The following is a 24,808-nucleotide window of genomic DNA, read 5'->3' as shown; positions in this document are numbered from 1 at the left end:
GTAGAAAAGTGTCTCTCTATGGGTCCTTGTAACCATGCCTTCACAGTGCAGAAAATTGTGCTGTGGAGTTGACTTCTGTCTCAAAGATACCCTGGTTGGTGTACTGCAAAAAAGAAAGATTTCTTTAGGTCTTCTCTGTCTTGATGATGATGACACCACTCCAAGCATCTCCCTGTAAACATGAAGAAGTTCCACTTCTTGTGGGAAAGTTGTGAACTATGGCTGTTAGCAACAAAATAGAGGGGTAATCAAAAATACTTTATGAACAGGGAAACTTGTTGAAATAAACCCATGATATGTTAATAACTGATGCTATAGTATACCATGATGTATTGATGCAGATTCTGTTAAATAGGAGGTGCTAAGTCAAGGCATCTTATGAATAACGGGATCACTCTTTTTCTTTCCTTTCCCACTACTGCTTGCTCAGAGTTGGAAGAAAGGGAGGGGAAGATAGACAGGGAGAGAGTCCCAGATAGTTGCATTAACTATGGATAACAAAAATCCAAAGTGTCTGGCACGCAAAAGTTACCAGAAGCAGATGGTATAAAGATAAATGAAAGGGAATTGGCAACATACCTAGAGTAATCCCAGTCTCATCAAAACAGGGAAAGAGAAAGAAAAATAATCACTGTGTACCACTTTGAAGTGACCACAGGGAATCTCTTCATTTGCTGGAAGACTTCCCAAGTCCACTCTCTGGGAGCTTTGCATGTAAATTAACACTACTGAGGATGCAATCTAGTCCAGTGCCTTCTGGTATAAAGTGAACACCTCTCTGGAGCATGTATTATCAACATCAATATATGGATGGTTCTTCCCTCATTGGTTTCCTTCATGGGAAAGTACAGTTTAAAAGATTTTTCCTTTCAAATTATTTACATGTATCCCTTATGATTTCAGAGGGAATAGCAAGATTGCAATTAAATTTATCCTTATTAGCACTAAACCCCAAAGCAATCATGTCAAAATAGATTTGAACAAGAAATGCCCAGGAGTATGAAAAGTGAGGAGGAAATCGTTTCTACATTCTTAATTCTGGCTGCTGGTTTTGGTCTCCTATGTTTCTGTGCTGATGAACTGCACATGTTAAAGAGCAGTATCCCCACAATGACACCCAAGCTGATGGCAATCTGCTCCTGGAAAACTCCTCAATGCACTCAGTCAGCTCTCCTCCAAGATTTTTTTTTTTTAAGGAATTATGACAGAAAGTTAAGCACAGGGAGTCATTTGCATAGGGCTTGGAGAAGCCCTACTCTGCTACAACCTTCCTATGTGATAGTGTTAAGTCTCTTAAACCCGGTTATTCTAAGCTACCAAAGTACCGCACTCCTTCCCAAATATAGTGGAGATGTAGTTGTTATGCCCTGGGCCCTCATCGCTGAAATGGGGACACCAATGTTACTGGGTGTTTGTGAGGTCAAGTACATCCAGGAGCATGAGCTGGACAGCAACTAAAGTAATGAAGCCCATGTAAATAACAGTGAGAAAATGAGGTCTAGTAACAAAATGCAATGGCCTGTGAGAAGTGGTATTTTCTAAAGCATTAATGAATGAGGTATGTGCTCCCATTAGGTGCATTTAGAAAAATCCCATGCTAAAGTCTCCGGGAACCTGTCTGACTTTAAAGAATGAGGCCAGTGGGAGTCTTTTCGTAGATGTGATGAGTGGATCAGAGTCTGGGTCTCTATGGCAATTTGTTGCAGTGAAATGTAACTGGCAGTATTAACTGATCTAATTCTGCAGATACTCTTTGTGAAATCGAGATCTGCTGGCTAGTTAAACACATACAGACCCACCCGAAATCTCTTGCAAAGGCTACTGCTGTGAGTGATGCTAAAATCTTTTAGGTGTGGATGATGTATTCTGTTGTATTCAAGGTTAAACTGATTATTAGTTTTGGGTCAGGAGCAAATTTTGATGTTCCCATTAACTGGTACCATTGGAGCTTATGTCTCCTCCATAGCATGGCAATTTCCTAGGACTGTCAGGGCATTCCTTATTCAACAATGCCCTCTCAGGGACCAAAGACCCTTGCAGTGACCTCACCTTTTCTGTGGTCTTTGTGACACATGACAATTGTGGCCTTGTTGTCAAATTTCGGGCCTGTCTCAGTGGAGGGTGCATGATGTGAGTATTATGGATCCCTCTGGACTGAATGTCTGCTGCGTGGTTGTCTGCCCTCACGGCAGGAGGCTGGATTCAGGCAGTCAGGCCATATGTCAGCTGCTAAACTGTGAGTGGCTCTTAGAGTGGTGACATTTCTATCCGCCCTTCACTCAAGCCAAGGATATGTAAAAAACCATATAAATGTTACTTTTAACCCAAATAAATAATTTTAATTGCTTCAAAGCAGTATCTTGAGAAAAAAAATTAGCAGACAAGGAAACAAAACTGAAAGCGTGTGAAAATCTCACTCAGCCGTGTGAGTCTTCTTGTCCCTTTCAAAAGGCACATATGGCCAAGAACAGCCCCGCAGTAACAAACCAGGGCAGGAATAAGATGCTTTAGGAATGGCGAGTGGCTATCAGGATCTCTGCACATGATGCAAGGGGGCTTGTCTGAGGGGGAACAGGGACTGACGGGCATTTGGCAATTTTTGTACATCTGAACCCAAGAGCTAGGGAAAGTAAGTTACAGGATGGTCACAATGTAAAGACAGATCTGAACAAAGTCAGCTGGAAACGCCTGGAAGCATCTGGCCGTTTTTCTACTCCTGCAAACCTGGACTGAGGATCAAGTTGCGTGGAAGCAACTTTAGCTTTTAGGAGAATAAAGTTGCTTTTACCCATCAATGGATTAGGTAGAAGAAAGTTGAAAATAGCAGTCTCTTCTGGGAACATTCATGGATGAAGGCAGACTCATAAAAAAGCATTGCTGTAAAGTCTTAAGTGATTTTTCTATTTCTAATAGGTAACAGAATTTCTGTAGAAAAGCTGGAATACTTTGTATTCGTCTATGCACCCAGCCCCTCTGCTTGTAGCTTGGATTATTTATTTTTTTACATATCTGGTGTTAAATTTTACCTGCCAAGTCCTGTATGACACTTGGATGTTCTGCGGGTATGTGACTAAAGTGCAGTTCAAAGCAAACTGAATGGCTGTTGCATCAGCTTCCACTCATGTCTCTCTCATTCTGATATCAGAAGAAGTATTTTATGGTGGAAGATAATTTCTCCTTGCTTTACGGAACATAGTGTGATGCCAGGAACAGAGAGAGTTTGAAAGACTGGTTGTAAAGAAAGTTAGGTGAAAATTTTTGCCCTCTTTCCATTCACAAATGGATCCTCATTCCTGCAAATGGTTTTATTTTTAGCATTACTGGTAAGTGCATGCAAAGACTCCTGCTGCTATCCTAATGTTTTACACATAGCCTGTAAGGGCTCTGAAGGTAGTCTGGGATCTGTTTTTTTGGCTGAAACTCCAGATTTGAAGCTGGGAAGGAGAGCAGGTCCTTGGAGTTAAAAATAACAGAGAAGACCTGCTTTACCTCTTACTGAGCAATAAAACATCTTTTCCAGGCTCCTTTGTCCACCTTTCTCTTGCTTTTTACTGCATCTTCCATACAAGGAGATTATTAGGAATCCGTTTTGAAGTCAATAGCAAATTATGAGCCATTGAGCACCTGGAACTATTCCTGGTTAGAAAAAGCAGAGAGTTGATTTCTGCCACAATCTTTCCTATGACCCTGTTCCTCTTGCAAGGACTGCTTTAGCTAATGGGCAGAGAGAGCAATAAGCGGTCTCTGTTGGTATTGGCAGAAGGTGTGGGGGGAAATGACAGAGCTTGGGTAAGGGCATCACTTGTGGTTTTACCCCAAAATACTGGTAATGAAGGCTAGGGTGTGCAAGTGTTTCTGCAAGGAGCAAATGTTACTCTCATAAGGCCAGTAACCCAGTTAGAGACCTTCTGGTGCTTCAAATATAGCAAGCTACATTCATCTTATTATTTTAATGTTTACTTTCATTAGGTCCAAAGACCTTTATGCCTCAGCTATAACTAGAGGTGAGATACCTGTTGATGCAGAAGACTGAGGGTCACTACAGGTCTCATAAGCTACAAAAAAGCATAAATACCAGTGTTTCATATGGCATTGAATTACATACTGGACTGAGTTTGAATTCCAGATCTGCCCATACTGCTTTTTCTACATGCTTCTGTTTGCTCTGCCTGATCTGTTGAGAAGGCTGGCAATGTACTGATGAAAAATAACTGAAGTGTAACTATTGGCTCTCAGCAGAATGGGGTCTTGCATTCAGAGAAAACTTGGAGATGCTGCTGTAAATGCTCTACCCTTATCATATCTTAGTGTGATATGTTAAGATAATTTAATTAGTGTGCAGTACGCTGTGCCTTTGTGTAACCGTCAAGTAGTAACACATTCCTATTGCATACTCTAAAAATAGCTTGTTACCTCAAAATGCAGGTCTGCATTTTGCTGATTTTTTTTTTTTTAACTTTTGGCCAGAAGCCACTTTTCATTTGAAAACAATGTATGATGTAGAAATTTACCTAGATTTAACAAATTTTTAAATGTTCTACTGAAATTTTGTTTTGGTTGTTTTCTGCTGGAAAATAGAAACTAGAAGAGCTAGGCTGTCTCTAAGCAATTTTTGGAGGGCTTGGTTAACTAAAAGAAAAGCTAGCTATCTATAACCTAACAGCCTTCTCATTCTGGCACTAGCCTGAAGAGAAGACAGAGCCCAGAAGCTTATGTAGGTGAATGGAAGCTCATATACATACGGCAGCTCCAAAAAAACCAGAGTACTCCTTCATCCATCTAAATAACCACAGGAGGCACACAGGAAGCACTCCCAGGAGTGAATTAGAAGAGGCTAAGTATCCTCTTTGCTCTGTACTCTGAAATGAGGCTGCCAAGGAAACTGGACAGGAAATAGTGTACTGCATCAAAGGTACTTCAGTACCCAAAGCAGGCTCCTGGACTACTAGTCTTGTGTTCTGGCAGGGACAATATAGCACGACTTCTGAGGCAGCATCACTAGTGGAGGTAATTCCAATGTTCCTGTAAGGTTTATTGTGCGAGGTGTTCCCCTGCTCCTCACAGTGCAGGCTGTCAAGGTCAGCTGCCGGGGTGAGGTTTTAGTACTTAACAGCCCAGTGAGGTCCCTCATCATCAATACATGGAGACAGCAGAAGGAAAATTCAATTTGTAAACATGATCAGTATTAATTATTGAGCATATAAGGCTAAGTGTGCATTGGATCCCTTACAGAACAGAGGCAGGCACTCCCTGAATGGCCTGAAGACCAAGGCAATAGGAGAATATGATGCAGCTAAGAGCATGTTTTGACTGTTTCCAAGTGATCTGGATAGGTGAGACAGACTACTTCTTTTTTCTGGGCTTTGTTTGCAGTGGCAAATGTATAGGAAGGGATAGAAGGGGGAATATGTTCTTTTCTTTGGTGGTTTTTTTTTTTTTTTTTAGGTGTAGACATGAAATGGAAGAGGAGGCTTTGGCCCAAGTTATGATGGTAAGTTCAATTTGATGGGGACAAACCCTCCTTTCAGAACTGTGTATGTTCCTTTAGTAGCTCCTGGCTTTCTGTTGGTATATCTGTATTTGTGTCATATAGCAATTAGAGCTAAGATACAATGACCTTGTAATTGTCTTTGCAAACAGTGCAGTAATTAATTAAAGAAACTGGATATCAGGCATGTCTCCGAGGAGACTGTCCCAAGTTCTGATGTCCCTGTATTATCTGGGTTTGTAGGTGCCTCCTGAATTCTTCCCCCTCCCATGTTTAGTCTACAAGAGGAACAGACAATTCCTTAGAAACCTGCACATGCTTGAGCTTAGGAAGGGTGAAACCAAGGTTAATATTTCCTCTGAAAAACCTTCTTTGCTTTCTGCAGAAACAGGCTTACAAATAGTAAAAACAAACCAGGCTTGTCTAGTTCAAACTCCCCATGTTCCAAATGTCATTTGGAGGCTGCTAGGATTCCGTTTCTGTTTATGCACTTGTTTTAACTAGAAAAAGACTGCATTTTACTGGGCCAGAACTAGCACAGCCACTTTTCACTTCAGCTTAGTCACCCTTCTACTTTGGACAAAGCCTGAACCACTAGAGGTCAGGGGAGGAATGGACAGGGATACCTCCTGCAAAATGGAGGTAAGGATAGAATTAGGCAGGGAAGGGGTTTTTTTCCCATGCATGTATCATTTAGGTGAATTTTGGTAGCCTTGATTTTTAGATACTCCCCTGGGAGCGTTACTGGCATTTGACATCTTTATTCAGTCCTTGGCTTTGGTACAGACTTACAGTGAGACCTTTAGCAAATCATCTAATTGCTCTGTGCTGCAGACCCCCATCTGTCATGTGAGGATTTCTACTGCATGTTGTGTTTTCTTTATTCACGTGAAGCACCATGTGGCAGTGATTGTTTTTCACCATATGTGGGAGAGGTGGTAAAGGGGAGAAGAACAGGGCCCCGCCATCCATTGGGAATGACTGAAATGCAGATAACTCACCTCCTCTTATCTCTAAGCATTTCCTTCACCTAGAAATATTTGTCAAACTAATCTGGCCTGAGGTTCAACTGCAAGGTGAAGGCTATCTGACACAGAGGAAAGACATTTACCAGATGCTCTCTTCTATTTTTTTTTTTTCTTCTATTTTTTGCTCTTCATCTGGAGTATGTTGGTTATATGCAGAGAAGTCAATCTGTGCTTGCTAGATTAGCTCCTATGGGCAGGAGACAGGGGATTGGGGAACTTGGTCCTCATGCAACCGTGTCGATAGGTGAGCTGAAGGTGGCAGATGGCCATCCACCAGGAGGGGGAGCTGCCTGCCCTGTGAAGGAGCAGACATGGTGATGTGGTCACACGGGTATGCAAGCCCTGGGCAATGCCTGTCCCACCTCTCCCTGCAGAACGACAGTTTGTCACCTGCTTCTTCAAAGGCTGTGGAGGGAAGCCAAGGGGGAAGGGAAGCAGAGAACACGAACAGATCTTGCACTGGCCTTTTTCAAGGCTGAGATAGGTGTTTATTCCCACCATTGTCCTTAGAGCAAAACAATGAGGCTCAAATGGAAGTGACTGGTATTCTGCTGGGATGGCCACAACAAAACCAGTGGGTACAGGGTACTGCAGAGCATTACCTTTGGGAGCTCTGTCCACATGGGGAAGGAATGCCAGCATACACCAGGAAGCGCATTTAAACTGCTGTGACTGAGCTGGTGTAACAACAGCCCTCACTATACGAATATTTTCAAATTGCTTTGAATACTTCTTCCCCCTTTCTATTTGTTCTGTCAATTTTTACAAGAAATTGGGACTAATGCAGGAAACCCTTACCTATGTTCCAGGTTGAGCTCAGCCACGCAGGGCACTGTATGGTTACACCCAGACAGATGTTCCCTGTGAAGGTGCATGCTCTGCACCTGCTGCTGACCTCCCGGGTTGGCTCATGTACACTGCGCATGTTCTCACTGCCTGTTAGGGGCTGTGAAATGAAAGGTGAGGAAATATCTGAGGGGATTTTAAGGCGAGTCATGTGCACTGAGGGTTTGGGATTTCTAATGCATCTGGTTGCTCACGCTATTCTGCAAGAAACAGAGTATTTCCTTGTTCCCACAAGGTTGTTTGATTACAGTACTCAAAGACTTCTTCTCCCTTACCCCTGCTTCAGAGTAATAGGATTGCAACTTGTCCCCTGGGGGTGGAGGAAAATACTTCACATATTTTTCCTCATTGCTGCTCCTTCCCTGTAACTCACAGCCCTGACCTCTTACAGCTCATGGCAGCAACGAGCCCCTTCCCAACTGCCTAGGGGAGCACCTGTGAATAGTATCTTCCTGGTTGCTGTGTAAGGGAAGGACTCTGGCTGTTGTACATGGTAAGCACGCTTTTCCATGCTGAAAGAAGTGATTGCTACTCAGAGGAGTATTAGGTATGTGTGAATGATTGCACCCACAGCTTCAGTGTTAGTGCTGCTCATTCTCCATCTGCTCCAAGGAAGATCTAGGAAAGCCGCCAGGAAAATATAGTAGTAAATAATGTTTCTGTTGCACCTGCCATCAGAGACTTGCAAAGTGTTTTGCAAGCTATGCTGAAGTCCTGCTGCCACCACGAAATGGCAGTACATTCTTGCGCTTTCTGGTAATGTGCATACTGGGAGGTGTGCGGAGAAGACTTAACCCTGGGCAGCACGGACCTGGTGGAGTCTATCTCTATTTCCAGGCTTGCAGTGTGAGCTCAATTACGGGAGGAGCATAGAAAATTAGATGGATGTCTCAACACAGCAATTTCAAGAAACTAGAAGTGCTACCAGATTGATCAGTGAGGTAAAAATCCCGCAATAACAGAAATGTTCGTGCTTCTGGGCTTGTTGTACCACAAACGCCCACTGGGCGGGACGCTGCACCTTCCTTTGCATGTCCATGGCCACGGCACTTCATTCGGACCCCGGAATAGCTGTCACGGTTAATTTCCTAAGAGGTTACTGCTTCATCCAAAACTTTGTGAGCCTCTTCTGCGGTTTCTCTTATCAAACATCTTCGATTCAAATACTTTAACTAAAACTCCTGGCTGCTACTCTGCTCCTGTATGTAAACCTGCAGCTATAAAATGATTTATCCTTGCAACAAGTACCATGGAAGCAGCCTGCTTGCTTTGACACACAGCACTTGAAACAAGAGCCTCCCCACAGAGCAGACTGCGTCATTGCAGTGATGCAAGAAGCATGCTGCACCCAAAGGTAAAGGAATCAGGCCCTCTCCACTATGCAGATTCTGCCTCTCCTCTCACATGGAAATATGTCTTTTGAAAAAAAAACCAGAAAAATAAAAGTAAAGATGTTGGTGTGAAAGGCCTTGACTAAAGGAGTGTTGCACCCAAAGGCATAAGGAGTGTGGGTTGGCGGCTGTGCCCTGCGAGAAGCCCATTAGGCTGTGGGCTCTATCCAAGCTCATGCCACAACAGGTGGGCAAGAGCCTGTGGAGAGCTGGTTCAGAGGGAATTCTCTCTGCCGCGGCATACCAGCACAGACGGGCTGACAGTGGCTTGTCTGGAGGCTGTCACTGAGCCTTTTGGTGAGTAGCTGCTGCATTTGACTGACTTATGCTAGGTCTTGCAGTGCAATGAGTTCTAGTTGCTCCTTGAGGGCTGGCTACTCTTTCTGGTTTTTTTTGTTTGTTTGTTTGTTTTCACCTTCCTGCTTTTAGGATCCTTTCAATACAGGCTTACAGCTGGTACCTGATACATGATGGGTAGATACCTTCCCATTGCAGAACACCTGACCTGGAGCTCTTTGCTGCTATTAGACATCAGAAGGACGAATCAGGTTGCTGGCAGCCCCTTTTTGAAGGGATCCCTTCTTTCCGCATCTACTAAACCTAGAGAATTATTCTGGAAATTGTTGTCCCCTAGCTTTGGATTTCCTTCGTAAGTAAAATGCCACTGGGATGGCTCCACAGCCATTATCACTTATCTGGGAGACATTTGCCATGCTGGTTGGTGGTGACAGCTCTCCTAGTAGTTTGCTTTCCAGCTGCTCAGACTAACCAGAGCTCAGCAGAGAGAGTAACTCACTGCTCCCCTAGAATCTTATTTGGACTGTTTGGATGTTTGAGTATTCATGTATTGCTTCAAAGATGGTTACAGGCATTGAGTTTTCCTTGGAAATGCTCATGGATAAGCTGGAGATCGTCAGCATGAGAAAGTTGTACAGGTATAACCTATAGATATTTGTATGGGTCTTGTAGAGGACACTTTTAAGTTGATTGTGAACAAGTGAACATTCTGTGGGTTTATCTGTGCAAAGGCTTGCACCCATTTGGCTAGCCTCATTTTTTTTCACCACGTTTCTACCAAAGTGGTACTACTTTCTTATCTCTTCAGGGAGACTTTACTTTTACTTGGTGACTATTGAATTGAGGAAGAAAGTGGCTTGTCCAGGGCCAGCAATGGAGTCTGTCAGAACTGCATTTATTTATCTGGTATAAGTTTTCCTGATGCTGTGCCAAAACCTCACCTCTCTGGTGAGCTGGTTAGATGGAGCTGGGCATTCTTATGGCTTGGGTTCTGCCTCCTATAAAACTAGTTTTTCTCACCCTCTCAGTGATAACTGACAAAAAGCAAATCAGCTCCTACCCGTGTGATCCAAACAAGCTGTAAATCATCTCTATCATGTTTGTGTGGGAGGAGGATGTTTCCAAGTGCTAGGAAGGAAAGCTGCCTTTTAAGAAGTCAGGGACCTAATTATGTTTGGTTTATGGCACACTTCTCCACAGGCTGGATGTGGAGGAGGGCAAGGCTATTACCATGGTGCTCCGATGTGAGAAAGTTCATTGTATTTCACCACCCATTCCTCAGGGAGTTCAGTCCACCAAAAATCACGGAAAACCCAAATGCTAAAAATATTTATATGGAAAAGAAAACCCACAGCACATTCATGTGGTATCAAAGGCCAGTGACTTAGTGGTGATAAAAGTGCTGTGGCTTGTGTATTGTGAAGGACTTAGCAGTTCAACAAGCTGTGGTTTCTTCAGAGAGAAAAATCTGGGAGTTTTTTTCAACAGTAATACTTTCAAGGGCTTGGTTTTGCTTCTATAAGCAAAAGCTGAAAATTCAGATTCAAGGGTATCACTGAGCCTATTTTTCATAATGGTAGAAAATGTTTTGCGGATGGGATCAACAGTGATAAAATAAGCTTTCACAGCTATTATCTTCTAGCCGTTGTCTGGTTGTGGCGCAGTCTAACGCTCATGCAAACAGAACTAATGCCAGACTGTTGTTTGCCTTTTCTAGCATAAAAGGTTGACTTTATGGTGCGATTTCAAACTTCTCAACCCAAAAGTTGTGTAAATTACTTCTCTGAAATCCATCTGCAATATCCAGAAAATTCCAAGTCTGACAACTGCCCCCCTTTCTGTCTTGTGATTATGACAAGACAGGTGGTAAGGAACCAGAAAGGGACAGCATGGATAAAAGGTTCTGCCAGGATGGTGCTAGAAGGCTTCTCTCTTTTATTAGAATCATATCTGCATAAAATCTTTGTAGTGTTATTAAAGAACCATATATTACTGGGAACTAGTGTACGAAGACAAACCTCCCAGATAATAGACTGGAGAGCAAATGCTATTAAATGTAAGGTCAGATAATCCTGGATATAATATCTAATAGATTTTTCTCATCAAAATGTGCCTGAATCAACACGAGATGATATGACTTCAAATATGATTCTTGCAAGTGTTAAGGATATGATAAAGAAGTTGCCGAAAAACATTATCCTAGCTTGGGTGATCATAAATTGATTCTATTTAAATTAAATGAAAGGATAAACAAAAGTAGGTTTGTGATTCAGACTTTCTGTTTCAAAGGGAAAACTGATTAGGGAAACCAACATAGTTGAATATGGAAAAGGTCTGGAATTTCTTTGCCAGCTGTTGTACAAATATTACCGGGATCTCTCCTGAGTACAGGACTCTCCACTCCAGCATACTGAAAGAACTGGAATATAGCAGCAGAAAGTGTTTGAATAAGTCTGCACTTTGAGAATAGGACCGTATAGGGGGAAAAGCAGGGACAAAACTAGGCAGCATCAAAATGAGATGAGGGTAGTGAGTAATGAGCTTCCTAACAATACATGTGATCTTACTCAGTATTTTGTATTGGTTTACATTTATGGAGAATTTTAAAATGTAATGGAATTGAATAAAATTCAGCAAAACAAAATGCATGATTATGAACCTACAGATCAACAAGGAGTTCTGCTATACACAACATCTAGGCGCAATCAGACGAGAGAGAAGAATAGATGTAAGGGCCAGTCAAAGGATGGATCTGACCTGCCAGATGGGGAAAAATGCAATTGCAGTTCTAGTAATTGGGAAAGGATAAGGGGGTATTAATGCATTGTACAGAGCAGTAATGAAATCTTACCTAGAGTTTTGCATCAAGTCCTTAGCTCTGAAACAAGTGCAGAAAGAGGTTATCCATTTCCTGGTCATCCTGGGAACCCATTTTATGAGAGAAGGAGTCTACCCTGTGAGGGTCAAGATTCCATCTACAAATACACTACAGAAATGAACAACAGGAAGAGAAACATATTTAAACCGAAAGATCGCACTAGTCAAAGAGCAAAAGGGTACGACTGGGCCAGGAATGAACTTAAGTCTGGAAACAAGATAAAAATCTATAATCCTCAGAAAAGTGAGGCTTTAAGAGAGTCTCCAAATTGGAGCTGTGGGGAAAAGAAACATATTTTGGAAAATGGAGATCTGGAAGGCCTTTCCAGCCCCATGTTTTATGGAGAGGATAATGCAGATACAACTGAACTAGTTGACATTAAAAGCACTAGGTGCCATCAGGAAATAATATTTTTCTAGGTGGCTGGAAACGGAACTATTTTTTTAAGGGCAGCATTAAGGTGGAGTCTCATTATCTCCATCAGTTGTTTACCAAATGCCACTTCTGTTTTTTGGGATAACTGGGCAACACTCTGGCCAATACACGTTTCGCTACAATGCTTTCAGATCTGCCTGTGAATCATTGTTGAATGTATGTATTCCGAAAGAACATGTGGCAGCCTCTCCCTTTAGGTTCTCTTCCCCATGAAGTAGAAAACGTGTTTCCTGATTCTACAACCAGGCTTTAATTCAATTAAAGGAACTGCTGATGTCAGTTTGTGCAGCTTATGAATGGCAGGAAAACGTGAGTTACAGTTGCATTCAACCAGATCCTCTACTGCAAGACACGGACCTCACTTGCAAAGGTCTTATTTTTAATGTTCTTTACAGTGATACTGGTGAATGTGTGGAATTCATAAAATAACGCATAGGATACATCTGTGTGAATATTGCTGCTTGAGTCATTATAGGAAATGATGCAGGTTGGAGACCTTACAATATTCTTCCTGCTGGAGTGGGTTTTTCCAATATGCAGCCACCCCTCTTTACAGTGAAGAAGTCTGCCAATGAATGCTCAGTGCCCTGTCTAAAAAAAGAGAGGAAGAGGCTCTGCCTACAATCAAATACAACGAAAGTTTTCTAGTAAAGTGGGATGTAGCAAGAATTGATCTGTTGGAGACTTCATTACGTTAGCTATGTCTCGGATCTGGTGCTTTGAAGGAAAGCAGGGCTCTGTTGTAGATGTCCAGGCAGATAGCCCTGAACAGCAGGAGAGTGACAGAGTTTCCAGTGCTATGCTTGTAGACATACTATTACCTTGTTCCTTTTGCCTTGGCTTGCATGGTTATGTGATTGGATGTAAGAAGAGCTGCACATGGTCTTGCTGCAGGTTACACTTCAGGATGAAGTTGGAGCAGATCAGTTCTGGCAGCTCAAATGAGCAGTAGTTATGCTGATATATCTATCTTAAAAGAATTAGCTGCTAAAAAGAGCCAGTTGGAAGCAGTATTCCAAGAAGTTTGTTGTATTCTTGAGAATTAAGCACTTAAGCAATGCCCTCTAGCTTTGGTCTGACTTTATAATTCTGTTATTTAGCAAAGCTTATAAAACTTGCCCTCTTGCCATATATCAGTTGTGGTTCACTATGTTTTGCAGCAATGAGCATAGAAATAGACAAGTGATAAGAACAGTTCTCATTTAGGCTCTTTGGTAGCACCAATTGCCACTGTAGTTAAAGCCTCTTTTTTCCCCCCTCTTTGCACTTACTCAGAAAGAAAAAAGCATTTGAACAAACAGAAAAGCTCGTCCTAAGTTTTATTCTTATTTTTATATATGTGTGTGTGTGTATGTATATACATGTATATGCATATGTGTGTATACATTTGAGTTTGACTATATTTAAAACCAGATTATCAGAGCAGATGGGACCTTTTCTGGCTATTTAATCTGATAGTCTGTATGTTATAGCTATGGACTTCTGTAAATTCTTTCCTGCTTGATCTACACACATTTTAGAAAAATATCTAATTCTGACTTGAATAATTTTTTGTAAAGTAGAACTGCTACAATTGTTGGTGAATTAGTCCACCTTATTATCCTCATTATTAATAAACATGCTCTTGTTTGTATCTATGTAGCTTCACAGTCTAGCTGGTAAGGACTTTTTTACAGTTTTGTCACACATGACTCTAACAATTGAATTAGTTTTCTTATGCGTATGCACACAAACCTGTGCAAATCAGCCCTTGGCCTAAAAATCTGAACCCATTTGTGCTTCCAAATCTGTTGTTATAAAACCTTATTCCCAGCCCCTTCATCTTTCTTGCAGCTGTTTCCTGAGTGCTCTTCTATTTATCAACAGCCTTCTTGAGTGGTAGTCAACAAAACTGTACTTGCTGTGGCAGAAGTAGATGTGACACCACAACTGAAAGGTGACATCACTTGCTTCCCACTCCAGGCTCCTGCAGCATTCATAGCCCACTGCACTGGAAACTCGTGTTAATAATTGACTTTTCACTGTCAGCCTAGTCGCCTTTGTAAAGTGACTTTCCAGAGTAAAATCCTTTGTCCTGTAAGACCTATAGTCTGTGTTCCTAGATATTGAAACATATTATTCCAAGTTGGCAAGCAATCCAGATCATCTCAGCGGTAAGATCTGCTGTCCTTATTTACCAAATGCTGTAGCATTGGAACATGGTTGTTGATTGTTTTCTTGTCACTAACAGTGTATTAAAACACACAGAGCTAAAGTTCCTGACGGACTCATTCAGAAATATGCTTAGTAATACATCCTCACTTATATTTTGTGACTTGCTATATAGCCAGGTTTAATTCATTTAATGTGTCATGGTAAGTCTGAACTGTTGTGGATCCCTAATCAGCACGTCACATGATACCAAGTTAAGTGTTGTGCAAAAGTCCATTACAGTGATGTTGCTACCTTTCAGCAGGCAAGCAAACTTTTGATCCCGTTAAAATAAAAATCAATTTAATTAGGCAAGTTCTACCTTTTAATAAACTTTTGTTCATTAGTACTAATTACATGATCCCCCATTTCTCTATTAATTGAGTCCTATGTCAGCCCTTACATTATTTTACTCAGGACTGATGCCAGGCTGGCAGGCCTATATTTATGCTTATAAAATATTGGCACAACATGAGCGTCCTTCCAGGCTGCTGCAAGTTCTCTCTGTTAACAATTATCAGCATGTCTCCTGTCAGCAGACCAAAGAGCTCTCATCCTGCTCTTTTAACAATCTCTGAAGTTCTGACTTAAAAGTGTCTAAGCCTCAGTAGCTTCAGACTGCAGCATAGTCAGTCATTGACAGCTCTACTCCTTTATCTAACGATGAGGTAGTATACTGTCAACACTAGTCTTGTGTTAAAACAGACTTGAAAATGAAAATATTGCTTACAGAATATTGCGTTCTTTTGCTTCATTATCAAGTTGATTTATTTCTAGATTTCAATTTATCAAAATTTGTCCTTTTTTTATGGTAATAGTATGTATTTTATAGCCTCTTCCTCAGTATATGAGTGGCTTCGTAGATCGTTATCATTCTCTAACTTTTCTCTTCAGTAATTGGACTCATGATTGTTTCAGCTTTGTGAAACAGGCCCTGTTAAAATACCAAGCACTATACACTGGTCAGGTAATTATTCACTGGCTATATTCTGTTTGCATACAAGAAAGATGATCCAGGTGTAAGCACCCCTACATGAATCACAACTAATATTTAATTAAGTGATCAGTTTCCTTTTGTGTTAAGAATGAAGCCTAATTTAAAACTTCTCTGATTAGGACATAAGATTGCTTGAACTAGGAAATAGTGTGTGATGATATACAGAGTTGCAGTTAACTTTTTAACTGGCAGCACACCTCCCTTTGCCTCTATCTCACTGAATTTTTCTCTCCCTTAGCTCTCCATCCCACAAAAGATATGCTTAAGTTCAAATCTACCCACCCCCTATTCCATGCTACTTTATTTAGGCAGTGGATCGAGAGCCTCCTTCTTTCCTTTTAAGACATGAATGATCTCAGAATAATTTGGATGTTGTTCTTCAAATTGCTCTTAAATTCCCTGATCTTGACTACGTTCAAACTGTGATCCCTTCAAAGAATCTCACTAGTACCTGTAACCATCATTACCTTGGGTAGAAACCTAGCTCAGCTTTCTAATTTTGGAGTAGTGCTTTGGCTTTGAAGAATGACTTTGCTTTTTTTTTTTTAATGCTTATGGTATAGAATTTGCTGTGATATACAAAGAGCTCTTTGACCAATGTTCTTGGTCTCTTCACAAGCTGGGCAGGGCAATTCACTAGTGAAGCAACCCTTGCATGTTGTGTTTTGTTTGATCAAGCGGACCAGTCACCAGTGTGGGCTTTGGAGCTTGAAACAGTCGAACAACTAAGAATAATAGCTGGTTCCTTCCATCCCATATACCTAGTTGTCAAATCCTGTCCCATATAATCGTAGGCAATCATTCAGTCCAAGGATGTAATTGCTGTTAGTCCAGAAGAGTGCATCCCCAATATCCTATTATGAACCAAATGGCTTCACTGTAAATGCTGAAAGGGCGTGAAAATTACTAAGTGTGAAATAAAATAAACCCCTCTTCCAAAAGCACAGATTGGCCCTTCAGGTGCTGAGGCTGTAGCTGTTTTTTTAACTGCAAATGCTTCAGCCCACATGGAATACTATAAATTCAAGTGACTCTGATGATCTATTAACATAAATCACATGAGGTTATGAGACTGGCATTGTAATTTTGGGGACAATGTCTGGGACAATTACAGCTGCTTGTATGAAGCTGAAATTTTCAAAGTTGCTCAAGGAATTTTGTCTTGAAATGAGTTAAGTCAACTTGACTGAGAAAACCATGCAGTTAGAGCTGTACAGTTTCAGCCTTTTCCACTTTGTGTGACCTCATCTTTTTATGTGTCCTCATGTGAGCAAGAACAAACAGTGGAACCATTTCTGTTAATATTGTTTTTGTAAGGATCCCCTTCTCATGGCTGGAGTCCTTTTGCAAGATGCCAGGAAGCTGTTTATAAATTGGTAACTGCTGGGTCTGTCGTTATTGTTTTGGGATTCCTCCGCTCCCACATGGACCTGGCAGTCCCTTCCCAAAATGCTGGGGTAGTGCAAGAATGCTATTTCTGTAACTCTCCATTCCACACTGGATTCTTAAATGCTAGTTAATCAGACCTCAAGTATTTAGCTGTTCTGAGAAGTGGGATGCTAATGGCAAATATGCATGTTATCATCTGCAGAATCTGACTCCTCTAGTGGGAGGAGGCAGTAGTTCAGGCTCAACATCCTTCATTCAAACATGGGACAAAACTTGCCAAAAATGTGGCATACTAGTAATTGTAGTCCCTGCTGGGACCTGAGGTGAGACCACAAACTTTGTTTATTTGGAGCATTGAGACTCCTCTGAGTATAATGATGGTCAGTACTTTTGGAGAGGGATCTCTACATTCAACAGTCCTGAACATCAAAGGCCATTCACAAAGAAATTGCAAAGGACAGCGGTGGTGTTTGCCTGCTGTACCAACTGCATCTAGATACTGTGGTTCTGAGCAGTCTGCTGTGCCTGTAGATTTTTTGTTTGAGGTTTGCATGTGTTTTTTCTTGTTGGGTGTAGGGAGAGGAAAGGAGTTTTGAGTTGTTTGGAGGGTTTTTTGGGGTTTTTGTTTTTCTTTAGTTTTGGTTGGCATGAGATGATATATACCAGGCAAGATGGAACTCTATACAAATGTTGTAACTGAAAAATTCACAAATATTCAGGCACTTATGTAGGATTGTAGGGGAGGGTGAGAGCAGCTGCTCATATTGTTGCAAAAGCTAAATGTTTTTGCAGAAATACAGCTTCTTCTGCATCCAATTTATTTCAAGCACTGCAGCGCAAGGGTTAGAATGGAACTGGGCCTTGGGATGCCAATTTCTGTTCATAGATTTTTTTTTTCCTTTGATTCACTGCCTCTGCCTCCATCACATTTCTGTTGAATTCAAGGAATTAAAACACCACAACACTTTCAACATTGAGATTAAGCATAATTTGCCTTCTGAGAGATTTTTAAAACTTCTGTGCATCTTGGGGCACTGTTCATGTCTTCTCTGCTTAATGAAATCATTCTGAAGGTGACGTGGTCTGTCCATGCAGCTCTGCACCTATGGCACCCCGCACAAGCAGGTTTCAGTGCACCAGTGCCCAAAGCTCTCCTCAGTGAGACATGTCATACGCGTGTGGAGGGAAAAGGATGATAACCAGGGGGTTATTCACATCACTGAGTGTTGAACACAGGTTAAATTAAGAGGCTGGTCTCTCTAGGTAGTTAAAGGAGCCTGTTTGAGAGGGTGACTGCTGGAAAACATGGAGGTATATGCTAGTGTGTATCCCTCTTCACTGGTTTGGAAGACCTGCCTGATGCTCTGCAGGTCTCCCTGGTACAGCATCTCCCACAAGAAACCTCTGAGTTGGATGAGCTTGTAAATACTGCTGCATAATATCAATCGTTAGTAACAGGTTAATTTGGCTAAGAAGTTTCTGAAGAAAAAAGAAGCCAGCATATACAGTGGGCATAATGGGGGATGTAGATGTGTAATTGCAGGGTTGTGATTCTTCTTGTTGCAGAGCTGCAATCTGTTTGAAGCCCAAGAATGGGTAGGGCTAGAGAGAGTTCTGTCGTCCTATGTTTTGCTCTTGCAGCCTTGATGACCACCTGATGATATTACCTCTCCTATAATTTGGTCAGGTTAAGGCTTATATCTGGATAACCCAGAATCTGAGGGTTGTGATACTGTAGTTTGGTATTCTGTATAGCTTTATTCTTCTTAAGTGAAAGACTCTGTGTGTGTGTGTCCCTGTGTTTAAGTCCTGATTTTGAACCAGATTAAGCAAAAATAGGACAAAAGTTGGTTTAAATCATCATTATTTACAGTTTAACATGTTAGACTACTGTAGGCAGTTACTGTTCCTGGTGATAGTGGTGGCTAGATTGGTGTACGTTTTGGCAAAGAGTTACTTTAGGGACACTCTAGTCCTTTGACTGTGTATTAGAGATTACTGTGACTTTGAAGTACAAAAAGTTACTTTTCCAAAACTTTTATTAACTGAAGAGGGAATCTGGATTGTAAGCAAGCTGGGCTAGAGAGAGAGAGAGAGAGGTGTTTTCTTTTCATTCTTATTGCTGGTTTGGAAATAATGTGATGTGGTCCCCTTGATGATCTAGTTCCTCAGACTGTAGTGACTGCTTAGATTAGGTAAGGTCCAACCTGGTTACCAACAGGGCTCAGGTCTGAGTTTTGGCTTCTATGGATGGTCCAACCCACCATTGTCCTCTGCAAACAGCCCCCTCTTCCCCTTCCCCCACAGCAACAGCTGGCAAGGGGGAAGGAGGTGAGAGAGAGCACAGTTACTGGCACCTAGCACCAGAGGATCGGCCATCGCCCCATTGGGGAGAAGCTGGCAGGCTGGTCATAAACTTCTTGTAGGCCAGGTCTAACCCATGGACCAGCTACCAGACTACATTTCTGAAGTTAATATTGGTGCACCGCAAACACAATTTTGTTTCCTCAAAGATAAATTATAGCACTTGTCAAACAGGAGTGCTTTTGCTCATACTGGCCACCTCTAGAACTCTGGAGATGGGTAAAAATCAGTAAGTGTAGACTAGGATAAAATAAAATAAACATTTTCAAGCTTTTAAGATACTAACAAAATAATGAAAGGAAGAAAAAAAAATCCCTGAAGGGATCTCCCTGCACTGGGAGAGAGCAGAGCTACTAACAAGTGAATTTGTTCTTTTCCTTGTTGAACACTCAGCAAGGTGTCTGCAAGTACCTTTCAGCAGAGCATGGTGTTAAGGCTTCTGCATAGTTTAAGTTGGTCTCATCTGGACAGCACAACTGTGTTTGAGGCCACTGGGACAAGACAGTGATGGGATATGGGCTGAGGTGCTTTTAGAAATATGCCCAAGGCTACATTACTTCTCTGCAGAAAGGCTGCTGATTCTCTTATCCCTAGCTAATATCTGTTAGCTGGAATCTACAGAAACTGGCCAGAGCTCATTCTGGAGCAGAGGCGACATGCATAATCAGGAAAAAGCAAAAGGATGAACTAGCTAAGATCGGACTTGCTTTTAATTGGATCTACGCACCTCTTGGTAGTGTTGCCAGTGTGAGGGAGCTTCCTAGCTTTTAAACAGAACACAGTATCACCACTATCTAGAAAGATGCTGCCCATCTTTATCACCAGGGCTATGAGAACACTACTCGTTTGCAATCACCATTTTAAGATTAGGTTGGTGTAATGTGCTTTCCTAGGGGCTATGGCTCAGATCAATCTAGTGACTGAAGTGGGTGCAGAAAATGTTGTGTGCTTGGTAAGCAGAGTAAGAACTCACGTCTTCTTCAGGGTTGGGACTTGAACCCATCTAGCCTGACCTCCTGTATCATCAAATTATGGCCACTTCTCTCTGCAGGGAGTGCAATAGCTCATGTTTGAGTTGAATAATGCACTTTCTAGAAAGGCAATCAACCTAGACCCAAGGACATGAAGAGATAGAGAATATGCCCCTTCTTTAGCATTTTATTCCAGAGGATAATCACTCTGTAACAAATGTGAACCAGATGATTCATTAGGACTTTTCTAACTCCAGTTCTCAGCCATTGTTCGGATTCTTGCTATGCCTTTTCCCACTTGATTAGAGCTCTTAACTGGTATTTTTCTCCCCATGATAGAACTTGCACACTGTAATCAAATTGCCTCTCAGCAACCTGTAACAGCAAAACCCAGCATTGTCTCTAAGCTAGACTCTACTCTGTTCCTCTTAAGAGGTAGTAACCAGTGATTTTAGCTGTTAAGTTATATGAATCATCCTGCCAGTAAAGCCAATTCCATCACATTTTTTCCAGTTCCCTCTGCTTTTCCTTTACATAAATCTCATGACATGGATGCACTGGCATCTGCTCTCTTTGTCTGTGTTTCCATGTACAGTTGAAGGTGTTAGGGTTGGCTGTAAGACCCTGCGTGTCTGTGTAACTAACTGCCTAACCAATGTCTCTGTGCTCTATCTGTAGATGTGTCTGAGCTGAAACTCCTCTCTGTGTCAGAAATAAAAGGATGTTCTTCCAAGCTCCTTCAGCTTGGTCCTGCATTGCTCTGTGTTCGACAGTCATCAGAAGCCTGCCCGAACTCTGAAGCATATATATTGACCTTTAAAAGTTGGTATTTGGGCTGGCTTCTCTTTTCTTGGGGATTTGCTGGATCAAGGGGATTTGAAGAAGTCACTCCCCAGGCTTTTTAGGCAGTTATTTCAATGTGCAGTAAGCCACCTTGGTGTCAGTGTCAGCTGTGTTTGTGTGCTTGGTGTTAGAAATGAAAAGAAAGAAATGAAATTAAACTTACATTTCTTAAGAAAACGGCTTTCTTAATTGCTTTCAGGGGAACCATTTGACCCATAAGACTAAGGTCTTTAATTTTGCCTTACCTTTTAATCTCGTTAAAATCTTCTGAACACCATTTTCTGTGTGCAAAGCCCAGGGGTAGCCCAAGCAGTGAAAAAGAGTGGAATAGACTTTGGAGCAGACCATACTCATTTTGAGGGCTCCTAGATACTTTGGCTGTGTCTGTGGAACTCCTTGAGCCTGTAGTTCAGCTGTGTTTAGTGCCTCATGTCTAACAACACACGAGTTTTGCCCCCACTGCTAGCCAAGCTGTGTGGTCTTTGTGACATCATTTCGGTCTTTTTTTTTTTTTGGTCTTTTTTTTTTTTGTTCTTCTTTTCAATTCTACTCTGTTTTTATCCTTTTGGGCTATAGAATAGTCTGGGTGAGCACTGTCACTTGACCACATTGGTGTACACCACTAATTCTGGAAATTCTGAAATTAGTGGGAATGTGAAGAAACAGTTTTGCTAGTATAACCTTTACCATAGAGTTGGTCACATCTGAACTGCAGATGCTGCTACGGAGTAAAAAAATGATTCCCTGGATTTGGGCAAGTGATCCACAATGTTGATTAACTATGTTAATCCAGCTACATTATTTCTGTGAGTGAAACTAGCTCTGGAACATCTGTGCAGACCTATTCTCAACATAAAGGCATCACTTACCACTATTTGGGAGTGTTGTGTTTCATCAGAAATGGCGCTTGCTCCTTTCCTCAACAATGCGTTGCTCAAACAGCACTGAACCGAGCAGTGACTCACCAGAAAGTGTGGGTTTTTTTCACCGGCAGCATCCTGGGGGTTCCTTTTGCAGTATCTCACCAGATTACTGGCATAGTCCAGCCCTGGCGTCATCGGTGGGAGCTCTGTGGGAAGGGTGTGACAAAGCCAGGTATGCTGAGCGCACACACACCACATTGTGCTGTGAATAACTCGGGTTTCCTCAGAGGAAGGTGACTGGGGTTTTGTTTAAATGCGTATCACAGAGACAAAGGCTTTAATCATGATACGGTTTTGTAGGTAGGATCAACAAACTGAGAGAAATCTGAATTTGTAACCTACTGTTCTTGGACAAGTGCACTTGAGCTTTCTAGCAGTCGTTTCTCTGTTTTGGTTAGCTTTTGTAGTTTTACTACAGGTACGACAGGCTGGAGCCGCTCTGGTTGTGAACACTTTTATCTCTTTGAAGACTTCTCCTTTTGAAATGAAATTTCTCTTGGCTGTTCTTAGCTCAAAGGTGGAACTTTATAGGGAGCGGGAGAAAACTGTTTTCAGTGGGGGAATCTTGGAGCAATTTTACTTCCTTTGAAGACACAAGTTGTTCCTCAAGCAACTTCTGTGCAGTAGGAGAGTTGTCTGGAGCCAAGCTGCGAGGTTGGTAGCACACTCCAGTCCTTCCCTCACAACGTCTTTTTGTGACTGTATACTTTTTGTGACTGTATACTTTTTGTGACTGTATACTTTTTGTGACTGAACACTTCTGTTCCGGGGGTTTAAAGTAGGCAAGGAACTTTTTTGTACGTGTGTCGTCAAAATCCGATCTGAGGGTGGGCCTGTGTTGTATTGCCTCCAGTCCTGGGGTTTTGGGTTTGGGTTTTTTGGCTGGTGTTTTTTGGTGTTTTGTTTTGGGTTTTTTTGCCAGCAAACTACACCATTCTGCCAATCAACGTGTTCTACACCGCTGCAGCCTACTAAGTCCCGAAAAAGGGAACCGATTACCGAGTCCCAGCACGCCGGCAGCGCCGAGGGACCAGACACGGGCCCCCCCTCCCGCCCCGGACCCTGAGGCGGCCGGAGCACACAGACCCCTTCCCGCCCGAGGCGCGCGCCAGCCCTTGGGGCGACGCGCACGCGGCTGCGCGCGGCCGCTGAGGCGGGCCGGGGCGCGCGGAGGCGGAGTCTGCGTCGGGCCCCGCCCCGCCCGGGCAGCTGTCAGAGGCGGCGGCGGCGGCCGGTCCCGCAGGCAGGCGGCTGGGGCGGCCGCGGGATGCGGCGCTGAGGGCGCACCGCACCGGCGGTCATTCCGCGCGGGCTCCTGCGCGCCGCGGTTGCCTCCCGCAGCCCATGATGTGCCTGGAAAGCGACGGCTCCTCCGGCAGCAGCCCGGGCTGCGGCGGGCGGCTCCGAGCCGGCGACGAGGAGGAGGAGGAGGACGGCGAGAGGGGCTGCTGCGGCCGGGGCGCTGAGGGCGAGGTGCAGACCCTGTCGGGCAGGATGAACCCGCCGGCGGCCGGCAAGCACCCCGAGCGCCCGGCCGTCCGCCACAAGGCGCCGAGCCTCGGCCGGGCCCGGGTGGCGGCCGCGGGCATCCTCAGCGTGGGCAACGTGCTCAACTACCTGGACCGGTACACGGTGGCAGGTGAGGGCATCCCCCGGCGTCCCTCCCCGTGAGGGGCGCCTGGGCCCGCTGGGGCGGGAGGCACCTGAGGGGGCAGCCTCTGCCCGGGCACGGTGCAGCCGCCTCCATCCCCACCGCCGCCTGCCCGGTAGGGGGTGGGGGAGGGAGCGGGGCTCACCCGCCGGGCCGGGGGCTCCGGTTCGCCGTGCCCGAGCTGGAATAAGTCGGCGGTGGGGATGTGGTGTGGCCGGCTGCGGCTGGTGCCCATTGTGCAGACCCTCCGGTATTGTTCGCTAGTTTGTCTGAATTTTATCGAAAATAAAAGGAGGTGTCCTTTGTTTGTCTCGGCTCGGTGGCGGAGTAAATGTTTGGTGGGGTTTCTTCGGAAAGGACTGATGCCGGGTAGGGCTGGCAAACGTGGAGGATACTTTATGTGATTTTGTGGGCTGATGAGAGAAGCGTTATTGGTCTTATGAACAGTATAAATGCTGTAGGTGACAGGTGCAGCTGCTGTCAGATAAATAGTCTGCTGCAAAACGGGGAAATAGAGGAATGCAATCACTTTTGTTGCTGTGGGTGAAAATCGCACTGAAGCAAATCACCCCTGCTTTGTTTCTGCGGACTCCCTCCAACCTGAAAAACCAGGCTGCCTTTCAGTCCTTTGCCAAGGAGGGTCCCTTCTCTGCAGAACTCACGAGTAGGTGACAAGAGAGCTGCCTGGTAGTTTCTGCTGGCTGGCTAGTGGTGGAGCGATACTCAGAAGGAGCAGCAAGGCAGCCGTGTTGCATTTTGCAAAGCGTCTGTTTTCTTGAGGTAAACATTTTAAAATCACGCACTCCCCGACGGATGCATTTTACCAGCTATACTGTGCGAAAGGCACTATGTGCCTCAGCAATTACTACTACTACTACGAAGCTCGGCTCTGAAACAAATGTGTGTTAGGATGTTTACTGTACAGTCCCTAGAGGGGACTCCTTATGTATTCTTGTCAGGCAATAACAGCAGGGAAGATGATGATTACTGAACTTTTTCTAATTAGAAATGAAGTAGGCTTGTTGGTATTCATCTGTCTCATGTAATTAAAATATAATACATATTCTGTGTTTGGCAATACTGATAATTTTATCTTCAGAGCTTATAAAGGGGTTTG

General features: G+C 43.2%; 1 protein-coding gene across 3 annotated transcripts in view; it reads left to right on the top strand.

Annotated features, from left to right (window-relative positions):
- Positions 1-23,244: 23,244 nt before the first annotated feature.
- LOC129215153 (sphingosine-1-phosphate transporter SPNS2-like) overlaps positions 23,245-24,808 on the top strand; it is a 139,613-nt gene continuing 138,049 nt past the window's right edge. For all 3 annotated transcript variants that reach the window (XR_008579920.1, XM_054847822.1, XM_054847821.1), the window contains exon 1: positions 23,245-23,679. Coding sequence is in view for 2 of the 3 variants with exons in the window: in XM_054847822.1 (XP_054703797.1) it covers positions 23,385-23,679 (295 nt within the window). In the remaining variant the exon portion in view is untranslated. The remainder of the gene's footprint in view (positions 23,680-24,808) is intronic.

Source organism: Grus americana, chromosome 19 (assembly GCF_028858705.1).
Source record: "Grus americana isolate bGruAme1 chromosome 19, bGruAme1.mat, whole genome shotgun sequence".
Classification (NCBI taxonomy): Eukaryota; Metazoa; Chordata; class Aves; order Gruiformes; family Gruidae; genus Grus; species Grus americana.
This window is presented reverse-complemented; position numbering and strand designations above follow the sequence as displayed.